This window comes from Condylura cristata, unplaced genomic scaffold (genome assembly GCF_000260355.1).
Source record: "Condylura cristata isolate star-nosed mole 26May11 unplaced genomic scaffold, ConCri1.0 scaffold00001, whole genome shotgun sequence".
Lineage (NCBI taxonomy): Eukaryota > Metazoa > Chordata > Mammalia > Eulipotyphla > Talpidae > Condylura > Condylura cristata.
In genome coordinates this window covers 77,906,973-77,920,230 of record NW_004567102.1, presented here as the reverse complement: position 1 = coordinate 77,920,230, position 13,258 = coordinate 77,906,973, and the positions used below count along the sequence as shown (strand labels likewise).

General features: G+C 37.4%; 1 protein-coding gene across 1 annotated transcript in view; it reads right to left on the bottom strand.

The window, feature by feature from the left end:
* Positions 1-8,579: 8,579 nt before the first annotated feature.
* ADGB (androglobin) overlaps positions 8,580-13,258 on the bottom strand; it is a 110,680-nt gene continuing 106,001 nt past the window's right edge. The window contains exons 35-37 of the mRNA XM_004674136.1: positions 11,634-11,735; positions 10,880-11,063; positions 8,580-8,759 (exon numbers count right to left, since the gene is read on the bottom strand). Of these exons, the coding sequence (XP_004674193.1) occupies positions 8,580-8,759; positions 10,880-11,063; positions 11,634-11,735 (466 nt within the window). The remainder of the gene's footprint in view (positions 8,760-10,879; positions 11,064-11,633; positions 11,736-13,258) is intronic.

Here is a 13,258-nt window from a genome sequence, read left to right as displayed (position 1 = left end):
AATAAAGAAATCCACTTGCTGAAAAAAGTTATGTTGACATTTCTAAGTGTCACATTTGGGTGAAGGTACAGGATAGAGGCCAGTGGGAATCTCTACTCTCCTAGGCCCTTCCCTCCTCATCATAGTTCTGTTGTAGAAAGAGTTTCCATCTTTATTCCACAGTTGAACTCCTTCTGATGAAATCTCTCCCTTAGGATTTCCTTCTGGGCCAGAGTTCTGACATATGTATTACTTTGTATTTAGGTGCCAGTCTGTTTCCCTCCCCTTTAACTCCAGAATCTTCCAAACACAAATGGAAAGTGTTCAAAGTGTCCAAACTGTCCAACCAACTCAATCATTTTAAGGACAAGTTTAAATAAAAGAATTTGTTATATTTAAGAATCTCTAGATAAAGAAACCTCTATCTTTATGAAAGATATATTGTAACATAGAATAATTTTAATTATTTCCAAGTAAATGTTCAAACTGATTGGGTATTAAGGCATTTTTCACCAATAAAATGAACTTCTGCTCAAAGATAATCTCCTTTAATTCCTTTTCTGTTATCTGCAATAGATTGTAAGTAGATTTTTTTTATTTTCTAGATCTAGTTGTGATTATTTTATGAGTTAGTTATCACTTTCAGAAACTGATAAAAATTACATAGATTTCACCAAGTGAAATATATAAATGTATGTGGCTGAGATCCATGCAAAGCCTAATTAGTCATCTTTGCTCTACAGCTTCCTTGGTAGCCCAGGGATTAAGTCTCAGTGCTATCACCACTGTGGACTGAGCTTGACCCCAGGCCAGGGAGCTGACCCACATGGTACAACAGACCTCTCCCACACTGCTCCCCTCAGTAGTGTACTTCAGTAGATCTGCCTGTTCTGCTCCCCACTATGTCTCTGGTGAATCTTCTCTCCCCCTGCACCTTTTTTATACATAAACTATATCCCAGCTCTTTTATACATAAACTAATAAATAAATCTGAAGGAAAAACAAAATTTGCTCTAGAATATGAGTAATTTTATGTGAAAAAGCCCCTTCTAAATTTTAAAATTCCTCAAATAGTGACTAATCTAGAGAGTGGAATCTAAAAAGAGATTAGAGTGTACCAATAATGATTTTTCCTTGTTATATATAACAGAAACGAGTTTCTGCTTAACTTTAAGGTGGAGAGTGGTGAGTCATTGAAGATAATTTGAGTAATACATATATTTGAGTAAAAACCCAACTGGAAAGGTCAATAAGTGAGATTGCAGAAGCTAATGTAACAGAGAGTCTCTTGGAGACATTCACAGTCACTCCGTATCTGCTTTTTCATTGCTACTACAGAAACAAACAAATGAAAATCACACAAGGGATTCATATCAGAAGCAAGAAATGTCCTTTATAGTATCTACAAACTTCTGGGAAGATACGTATGAAAAATACTATTTCTTATTTTAACTGCCTTTGACATTTTTATCATGAACACAATTATTGCCTTTTTTCTTATGGCTATATACAATATAAATATATGAGTTTTGAGAAACCAGGATGCAAACATTGGTTGACCTCCAAGAAGCAGTACTTTTAAACAGCTATTTTAGATGTGGCCAAGGGCTATGTAACAGACAAGAAGAAAGTCTCAAAAGATGAAAACAAGAGCCATGGAAATGAAAGGAGAAGTTTCCTGGAGTGGGCCCTTTCTGGTGGTACAATGTGTTAAAGCACAGCACTATGAAGTGATTTGCAGCCACTGCAGCTTGAGTTCAATTCCCGGCCAGAGAGGTGACCCACATGGCACAGCAGACCTCTTCTGTTTCTCATTGCTCCCCTCAGTCATGTAGTTCAGTATATCTGCCTGTGCTGCTGCCCATTCTGTTTCTAGTGAATTCTCTCACTCTCCACACCTCTGGCCTGTACTCCAAATCTTTGAAAAAAAGCAAAAGCTTTCTAGAGTACAAAATCAAACCTCATCGGATTCCTTCCCCAGTTCTGCTGGGGCCCTTTACAGTGTCTATCCTGAGAAACTTCAGAATTGCTATGAGTCAGCAGTGGTATGTCTTCTGCTCATCCCTTTTCTAGATAGAGTGCTTGTTTATTCTTTAGTCTTCAATTGTCTAAAGGATTGGGAAGGAGGGAATTAAATACAGGCTCTTTAGTTCAAGAACTAAAATAGGTTGCCATAAAATGTGGGCATTCTCATTAACTGCATCAAAATGAGCTCCAGGGTGAATCACTTTTTGGTCATTTCAATGGTACAAAGTTAAGAACCAATTCAGAAAATGAAGCTGCCTTGACTGTGTTATGATGCATGTCTCTGTGAACACTGCAGAAAACCACTGTTGACAGCCTGCCATCTGGTGTTATCACAGTCTTTTAAGGGTGTGAATCTCTTTTCTTAAGCTCTGTAAACTGAGTTTTTCAATATTTTCATTTGAACACCAATCTGATGTATTTTTAAAAAATAATCACCAGTATATAGTCTAACTTTAATGTTATCTAATATTTTAAGTAACATAAGAGTGTATTTTATTCAGGCATACTCTACTGAGAGTATACCCTGTGAGTTTTACACAATGTCCTGTGGATAATTCCAATGATTAACATATGATAATATTAAAGTCCTTGCACTTAAGGTGAATATAGCTCATTATATAAAATAGAAATAAAATCTTTATGCAAAGCAATAAATACGGCCTTATGATGACATGCTAGTTTATCAGTCCAACTAAAGAAATAAAGTTTATCAGTCAAATGTGAAGTATACAGAGTTGTTCAAACTCAGGGTTATTGAAACCTGTTAATATTATATGAGCATTTCATAAGGAATTATATGTGTATTTCACGAGGAATTTTAACTTCACTCCAGCACTGTTTTTTTTTTTTTTAAATCACATCCTCAAACCACAAGTGAAATTCTTTGAATTTTTGCCTGCCTTTATAGAACCAGAGATGACTTAAATGTCAGTAAATGAAAAAGAACAGTAAATATAAGGAGTCTCTATGAATCATAACTGGAAAACAGCTTTGAGTTGACTATTCTAAAAATGATTCTCATAAAGCATACTTTTAGGAGTTTAATGCCCTTGAATTGTTAATGGAAATGATGGTGCTTTGAACAACTTTAATAATACTTATCAAAGGTGGTTTTCTCTAGCAAATGCAATTGCAAAATATTATATTATAAAATATAAAATTATATTATAAAATATAATACAAAATATATTATAAAAATTTATATACTATATATGTATTATAAAATATGATACTCTGAGTACAACTGAGGAAAAAAATTGACTAAAGTCATGGGAAAATACATGAAAACATCCAAGTTCCTTGATAAAATAAACACAGCAACAGTTTTCCATTATATTATTCATCAATGGAAGACTTAGAAGTAAATGATATAGTAAGTAAGTATATAGTCATTGCTAATATGATGTTGACCATTTACATAAGTTAAAACTAATCTTCCTGGTGAAAATACTGTGTGGCTTTCCACTATAAAACAAATATGTTAAACGGAGTAGCCCAATTTTACTGATAAGCTATAATCATGATTCATAATGCTTAAGTACTTAAATGTTAACTGATAAATCTTTACTATGTAATCTATTTACTGGGAATCATTTTTACACAGGCAAACATCATTTTTTAATGAGTTTTCTTTATATCTGTCTAAATATACAATCTACCTACAGGGATTTGCTGATGCTGAGATCAACAGTTTGATAAACAAAATGTTTATTTGAAAATAGAGTGTTATTATATTATCTACCAGATGGTAAAGGAATGTAAAGATTAGCTAAGTGACTACAATTAACCAAATGAATTGAAAGTTTACTTTAATACAGTTGTTTTAAAGTCAAAGTTAAATATATATTAAAATATTTATGTATTATATTGTTACATTACTATACTAGAGCAGTTTGTTCTATAGTTTCTCTTCCCAAATAAATCTTCCAGAGCGGTGCTAACACCACCTATGTCCCTCCAGAAATGAAAAGCAAGGATGTTTAGTTGTAGGTTCCAGGAACCTACAAAATCTTCAACATGTATAAAGCTATTCCCTGAAAACACACCTGTCATTGGAAACTATTTTATCTACATTACGACAAATAAAATCTGTTTATAACTGCTAGACAGTAACATATAATAACATTAGAAGCAAAGCTTCTTCCCTCAAATGTTAAATTTGGGAGCTATCCCGTGAAGATTTGAAAACAATCATGAATCGATGAGAAATAATCTCACCTGGGATTTGACGAGGGTTAAGCCTGGGGACAAGGCAGGGATGGTGAGGCCCATGGTTTCTTCTCTGATGCAAATTTCCTTACTGCTCGTTTGTCTGGCCTCATTATCCATATTTCTAAGAAGTAGAAAATGTAAGGGCTTCTTTTAAATGAGACAGGGACAAAAAGCATACATCAGAGTAGACTATTATGCAACGTGTGTGTGCAAATAGTCTATAAATAAAGGAACTTGTTTAAAAACTTGATGTTGAGAAATGAGGCAAAAGTTTACTGAAGATAGCCTATTTTTCCCTTAAAAAAAAAAGCCTTTTTGGTCCTCCCTGGTGGCGCAGTAGGTTAAAAGCACTGCACTAAGAAGCTAAAGCCACTTTCGCATGAGTTCGATCCCCGCCTGCCCCAGAGGTGACCACATGGCGCGGCAGACCTCTCCTGACCCGCCCGCTGCTCCCCTCAGCAGTGTACTTCGTCGATCTGCCTGTTCTGCTCCCCACTCTGTCTCTGGTGAAGCCTCTCGCCGCTGCCCCTGAGCCTCTGGCCTGTACCCCAGTTCTGTATGCACAAATAAATAAATCTTAAAAAAAAAAAAAAAAGCCTTCACTGGCTATTTTGATTTTGGGAATGCCACAATTCTATTGCACAGAGGAGGTGCTGAAGGCAATGAGGAATTTAAAAGCTCTAATAATAATATTTTATTATCAGCAGAGTTGCATCCAGGGGATACCACTGACATGAAGAGAGGCCTGTGACTACAGAAAAAGAAACATTTTCTCTGCTCTTACTGTTACACTGCACCCAGTGTGAACTGGGCTGCCTGTCTGTGGGGCCTCACCCGCGTGCTTAAAATTCAGTTGTGCTGCAGGCACACACAAAAGGGTCAATAATGAGTTTATTTACAAAAGGGGAAAAGAAAAGGAAACAACTGGAATATCTTACTGGCTGTGCTGACTTGGAGCTCTGGTAACAAACTAACTGAAAGCCCCGAGTCACGCTGTCCAGAGAGCCATTTCCTGAGCGAGAGAGTGAGAGATGCAATAGTGCCCTATTTATCCCCCAATGTCCCAGAATTCCTTCGGTCCTTGGGTCCTCACAGTTCTCTCCCTGGTCCTGCTGGGAGTTGTAGTTTCCAATCACTGGAGTAGTGGGTAGAGTCCAGAAAGCTGGAGTAAGTAAGAGGTGGAGTCCACAAGACTCTGCAGAGTTCCTTTAGGGCTTCCTTCCCCTTAACATTATGACATCCCCAGAGAAAAGAAGAGGTCAACTTTGGAATTACATGGGAGTTATAAACAGGGGGTGATAGGACTCTAAGGAGAAAAACTAAATGACAGACTATACTGTTTGTCAAAGGTAGAACTGTGACATGCTTTATGACTATACTTTGGTTAACACAGTGGAGGTTGTTGATAGAATTCTATATTCTGATGAATCCATTTATTAACTATAACCCACAGGTGTTCCTATCTTCAGCTTTTCACAATCTTTTTTGTTCTTTTATATGGAAATGGAAATAGGGATCTCAGTAAGGATAATGCCACGACAAGGAAATATTTGAGAAATATGTGGGAGCAGTCCCAATAATGAGGGAAGAACTAGTGCTATTCAGTGTTGAATACCAATTATTTTATATCTCCTAAAATGTCTAAGTCACATACAACAAAGAATTTTCTTACCTCCTGGATGATGTGAATGTCCATCGTTCATATAGTCTATAAGCAAGACTCTAACTCTGGAAAATATAGAAAACTAAAGTATTTTTTATCTAGTTTTGAAGTCCACTAAGTATTTCAGGAATGCAACCATTGTATAAAACAGAGTAGACCAATGTTGTTTTTGAAAATTTACTGATGGCATTTACTCACCATTTTGAAAAATGTGTCACTGTAGCAACCACATTCCAAATATATAATTTTGCTGATTTTTACAAAGATTATTTTAATTAAAAATAGACAAGAGGTGGGCCCTCCCTGGTGGCGCAGCGGGTTAAAGCACAGCACAAAGAAGCTTAAGCCACTTCTGCATGAGTTCGATTCCCGCCTGCCCCGGAGGAGATCCACATGGCGAGGCAGACCTCTCCTGACCTACCCACTGCTCCCCTCAGCAGTGTACTTCGTCCCTCTGCCTGTTCTGCTCCCCACTCTGTCTCTGGTGAATCTTCTCACCCTCCGCATCTCTGGCCTGCACCCCAGTTTATATGAATAAATAAATCTTTAAAAAAAAATAGACAAGCGGTCCAACCAACTCAACATTTTCATGCATTAAATATAGTTACTATAACTAATACATGCTCGTGTTCCACTCACACATTCTTGTGCACAGTGTACTCTCTCCAGAAAATACCTCTCCCTCTTCCAGTGTTCCCGCTGACAACTAGCAAATATTTCCACTGAGCTACTCCAAGTATAGGTACAGACATCAGGTTATCTTTAGTATAGTCACTCGAGGCATTTACTTATACACAGTATTTTATCACAAAATATTTTGATTTTATTTTTCCTTTATTTTAAATGCTTGGCGATATGTATATTATTAGAAATGCTTTATTAAGTCTATGGTCTTGCTACCTCTATTCTTACCAATTTTTTTTTCCTCCTCTTTTCTAATCTGCTTTTCAATTTATTGAATTTGTTTTATTATTTCATTTTACTAGTGGCTTATCTTTTTTTATTTTTTACTAAATGTTAAGTTTAACAATGTTATACTTTTTAAAATTTGTCAAAGTTGGGGCCCTCCCTGGTGGCGCAGCCAGTTAAAACACAGCACTAAGAAGCTAAAGCCACTTCAGCATGAGTTTGATCCCCGCTCCAGAAGTGACTCACATGGTGCCGCAGACCTCTCCTGACCTGCTCACTGCTCCCCTCAGCAGTGCACTTCATCAGTCTGCCTGTTCAGCTCCCCACTCTGTCTCTGGTGAATCCTCTTACCACCTTTGCACCTCTGACTTATACCCCAGTTCTGTATGCATAAGTAAATAAATCTTTAAAAAGAAATGTGTCAAAGTTTTTGTTCACATAAGACTCTAGCATCTTATGTATTATTTGAAGCATTCCATTCATGAACTTCCATCTTCCCTCTCCTGTCCTTTGGATTGTTTTCATACGTCTACTTTATAAACACAAATTTTTGTATAATAATAGATCTTTATTTTACCAACTTTACTGAGATATAATAGAAATTGCATATATTTGTGGTGTATGGCTAAATAAATTACAGAGCATTTGTACCTCTTAGTATACAGCAACTAAATAAAATTACTAACTCAAAGAATTTATATTGTCTGGTGAGAAAAATCAGGGTGCAGGGAACTATATGTAGTACATATTTTTTAAAAACAAGTCATGATATCATATTTATATGAAATGAAAATATGGAAATATGCATACTAGGAACTTGCCATGTGTTATTTTGTGGGCCAGGGGATCATAAGGTCATGAAAGTTACAGGCAAACAGTAAAAGAAGGAAAATAAATGCATATGTTCACATAACTAAGTAAAATTTCATGTCTCTAGACTTATGAGAATTAAAGGTTTAATAAAAAAGAGTTAAATAAATGAAAAATAGTAAGATTGCCGACTAAAAGGAAATAGCTTTGACTGGTAAATTTACTCTTGGTCTGTTCATCTGAGAAAGTCATCAATTAGAAATATGCTTTGGGGAAAATGTCTCAGCAAACCCATTCCTTACATTTTTCTAACACTCCCTTATAGGTTTTTCAGTCTTGCAAAAAGGACAACTTTGAGATATCTGAGGAGGGAGGTGCTTATGACTTGTCCTCCCTGCCTGCCTGACCAGATTAGCGCCTTGGGTAGGCTTAATCCACAATAGTCCTTGCCTAAGGTGGAAGTTTAGGAAGTTCAGCTTAAAACAAAACAATACCAAAAAAAAAAAAAAAATCTGAAGCATATATTTTTTTAATACATTAAACACTATAGAGACAAAAATTCCTCTAAGAATAATAGCTTATTTTCTCAATGCTGAGTTTTTCCCAAAGCAATCAGTTTGGATTGTTTCAGTCATAACTGAAAAGGATGCAATTCAGAGTGAGAAACATACATTTTCTTACACTCTAAATATTTTGGAGGAATTTTTGTTGAAACTAGAAAATTTTAAACTCCAGTGACTTCAAGTAATAGCCTTCTGAGAAAAGCTAAAACAAATGACCATTAAAATACAGAAACTATTCCTAAGATCAGAACATTTATTCTCAATACATACCTACCTCAGGCAAAGCCACAGATCATTACACATGGCATAAGGAATAAATTTGGATAAGGGATAGGACTAGATAAGGGATAAAGAATAGATGGGATAAGGAATACATTTCTCTTTAGAATCGGCAGAGCAGTAGCCGGGTGTCCTGCTTACTTTTTCTTTGCTTTCTTCTTTTTCTGTGCATCCTGCGACTTCTTCTCTGGCTCCGCCCGCTTTGCGGCTTCCTCTGCGGCCAGCGCTTCCAACCTCAGCCGCTCAGCTTCCAACAACTTGCTTCTGTACTCTTCCCGCACAGTGAAGATCTTCTGCCGCGAGTCGTCCAAAGAATCCTATTCCGCACACAACCCCAAGCAAGTAAGTTCCACTGGCAAAGGGTTACGGCCCCAGAAAACAAATCAAAGAGCAAAAAGTAATGATTTCATCTTTTCCTTATGCCAACAGATTCATATGGAACGTGATTGAAGAGCGATCAAAATTAGGCCATGCTCTCAAATGTCTATCAATATAGAAAACATGAGCTAGAAACAAAACCGTTATTGGGGGTCGGGGGGCTCCCTAGTAGCCAAAGGGTTAAGTCTCAGCTACAGCCTACGATTCACCTAGGCCAGGGAGCTGACCCACATGACACAGCAGACCTCTCCTGTCTCGCCTGCTGCTGCCCTCAGCAGCGGATTTCAGTTCATCCGCCTGTTCTGCTCCCCGCTCTGTCTCTAGTGAACCCACCCACCATCACCACCACCCTGCCCCCTTCTTCTAAGCCAACAAAACAATGTTACACTTTAACAGAATGACGAATAAAAGTATTGGAGAAAATTAGAGGAAGGTGAAGGATGAAAGAGGTAGAAGTTTTAGAGAAAGCAACTATCAGCTTTAAACGAGTTCAAATATAATCTGTAAGGAACATGAGACTCAAAGTCTCTCACCTACTAACCATGTGCAACAAATGACTAGTTCCTGCACATGCTCTAGCGTTGAAAAACACGTCTGAGCTGTGCTTGAAAACCTTTCAAATAATACCACCTCATCCCTGGGTTATTGCTGTATTGTCTGTTTGTTTTCATCCTCACTGCTCCTCCTGGATCAACTGACTTCACCTGGCTTCCTGGACACCACACCTCTTGGATTTGAATCTCACTTAGCTGCCACTTTGATGGTTTCTCCTTCATCTCTTTAGGCGTATATAACTGTTATATCTAACAATGTTCAAAACTGATATCTTCCTCTCTGCTTACAGACCATCAGATTTGAGAGTGACTCAAAACAACTCAATGGTGTAGGGACATAGGTAACTATTTCCTGACTCCTCTTATAATATCCACCAAGAACTGAAGAGGTAATCCTGCTGTCCCAACTTCCAGACACAGTGTCTGGCGCTCATCCCCACCTCTGCCTCCCACCACGGAGTGGGGCAACGCCATTACTTCTCCCATGCTCAGGGCAAAGTAGTCCTGTGTGATTCAGAGATGCGGATACTTTCTGGGAACTGCCTCCTTAAGCGATTCTGTTGTCAGAAATTTTGAACATTTGGGGGTTATGATGAACCAAACAGCATGGGACTAAATCGAGCTGGGAAAGCGGAGCTCTCAGGGGAAGGACTCACACACTGGTGGCATAAAACCGAGGATGAGCACAGCTATGAGTCAAGAGGCCGTAGGATTTGGGGACGGCTGTGCATAGGGTGCTCAACCCTCTATCAACTGTCCTTTTGGAATGTATGACTGTGGCCTCTGCGCAGATCTCTCTCTTCTTTACACTTTTCTTTATCTTTTCCACTCATGTGTGTTGCAGAAAAGAAGGGGGGGGGGGGATCTTGATTCAGGTGGTGGAAATCATCCACGTATATTTACTGAATCTTTCCGTTTCTAGTACAGCAATTTTCAGTTAAGCCTTACCTTAATGCTGCAGAAACATCTAGATAAAGCCCTTCTGTCCTCTGCTCTGGTGGAGGCGTGATAAAAAGTTGAGGTGGAGCACAGCACTTCTAACTCTGCTGACGCGGCTTTAAACCGAATGATGGGATAATCGTGCATTTCTCCCTAGCACCTCATTTTCACACCCTATTACTACTGCTGCCTCCAACTTCTGAGCGATTGGGGGATTCAGTGGAGCGCACTGGGTGGATCTGAAGTTTTTTTCTACTGCCCGTTTAGCATTTGGCTGTCTTAAATCTGAATGCCCTTCATCAAGCTGTTTTCCGACTTCACAGATATTTCATTGTGCTCTCTCTCTCATGCCTCACATCTTTGTGGATAGTGCCCAGTAATGCATTTTAGAGGGGTTTTAGGAAGGGGGTGAAATGAGCTGTGTATATGCAATTTGCCATCTTTTCTGAGAGGTTGTGCAGTAAAATTTTTCAAGACCATTTTATCTGCATATGCCATATGATTCTATACCTTTAAAAAAATTTAGTATTCTGTCAGCTGTGCCATCTATGCCCTTTTAGACTCACCCGCATTTCTCCATACATCGCTATGATTTCATCCTTTAACTTAGACCTCTGCTCTTGGTCCCAGTCCCGGATACTGAGTATTCTGTTCCTGTACTCCCGGAACTGATGGATCTCCTCTGCCTTTTGCATTGCCTGCTGCTGACTGAGTTCCTCTGTCTGCAGTTGAGGCTCAGTTTCTGTTTTCCTTGAGATGAAAACATCAAAAAAGTTCTACACATCATTTGGGAACTCCAGAAGAAGCTTAGACCTCCATTAAAAATCATATCAATGGTGTGGGGGTGTGAATGAAATCAAATGTTGGGGATAGAAAATAAAGCACTACTTTCAAATGACTATCCTTTATTGTGTTGTTGAAAGTTTTCAAAATTATTTTCAAAAAATCAGTAAATTTAGATGTGCTATTGAGTAAGGTCATTTGTAGAATTGCTATTCACAATTGTGGTATTTCCATTTTATTTTTTGTAGCCTGATAATTTTGAATATATTTTAGAGCTTTTAAATATACCCCAATAAAAATCTTTCATATCTCCTGTTTACTTCTTAAGAAAATTGAATCAAATTTAAATAGTAGCAGCAGGTATACAGGTTATTTTCTATAGTTAAGTTCTCCTTAGTCAGACTACAAATTAAATCTTTATGGAAAATACTTAATAGCTTTTATGATTGCCTTAAGAATTGCCAAATCTGAGGTGGAAAATCATGTGCTTCCATTGGCAATGTAAACTCTACATTAATCATATTTATTTAAACTTACCGTAGGTATTGAGTTATGTCTATGTTTTCTAGCTCTTTTCGGATAAGTTGTGGAGATACTGTGAAAACCCCTGGGGATCGTGAAAGAGGCCCTGTTGTTAAAAAAAAAAAAAGTACTAGACATTTAAAAAAGAATCAATAATGATTAACTAAATGATATTTGAGCTCATTTTAATTGAAAATATTTTCTGTTAACAAAATCAATGATTGGACTTGGCTTACTTAATATGTTTTAATGTGGTTTCTGGAGTAGAACATAAAAGTGTTTTAAGATACAGAATCAGTCCTTCACAAAACATTTAACACAATGAAGTAAAAAATATATAAGTAACCACTGAAAAGCAAATCAGTTTGGAACTTTTACTATAGACCTATAAAGAACCTGACAAGAGATTTGAGACAGACTGAATCGAAAACATTAACTATTAATCCTGTTCAGATCATTTCTTCTTGTTTAATTATTGAAGTATAGTTTACATGCCAAAACACTCATTCATTTAAAAGATTTATTTTTAATATTTTAGCATATTTACAGAGTTGTACAACTAAGACAAAAAATCTAATTTCAAAACATTCCCATCATCCAATTAAAATCTCTTTTGTTATTTCAAAGCCATTCTTCATTCTCAGGACAACTTTCAGGCAAACAATAATCTATTTTATAGCTCTAAAGTTTTGTCTTAGCTGCATATTTCACATGAGTAGGAGTAAACTGATAGGTGCTTTGGTAAAATTATGTTTGACTTTTTAAAAAATATTTATTTATTTATGTCTTTGATGTTATTGGGATAAAGAGTTGAGCTATCTAGACCAGTTCTTATGATTAGCAAGCTATTTGGAAATTAATCAACTTATGAATATTACTTTATGGATGACTTCGATTTGGGGTATTATTTAAGTACATACCTTATAATAGTGTACTTTAAAAAATTATCTTGCTAAGACATTATCTTTTTAAATGACATCATAAATTCTCTCATAAATTCCCATGGGAAGAATTACCTTTTTTTTTTAAACTAATGGGAGACTTCTAAAACTTGACAGCATTAAAGTTGTAGAATAAAGCAATTCCACACTTTAGTATCTACCCTGAAAACACTAACTCAAAATGAAAGTGTAGTTCTGTGTTCATTACCTCATGCTACTTACATTCACCAAGCCGTGGCAAGAACCTAAATCTTCAGATACAGACGAGAGCCTCAGGGAGGTGTGGCACATACACACAGTGGATACTATGCAAATCACTCAAGGATAGGCATCAGCCATAAACAGTTTCCAGTTTTAAAAGCCTTAGACAGTTCTAGCAATTTGGAGAAGAGAATCATTGCTGGTGAGCGTGGAGAGGTCTCCTTCCCTAAGAGTCCCTTACTGGCTTGTGTTCTGGGCCAGTAGGGATGCGACTGGGACATGCAGTGTGATGTTTCAGGCCGAACGCCATTATCTCAGGGTCCTAGAGCAGGCTAGAGCCTCCAGACCCTCGGTCTTATCTAGCACCTCCAACCTAAGACTGAGTAGTGGACTTAGGCTTCCCATGGGAGTCCAGTGCATTCTTCTAACTGTATCAATAAGTAAGATACTTGGCATCCTTAGCAATAGTTAGACAAGTGGTTGCTTAGGGGGAAACCC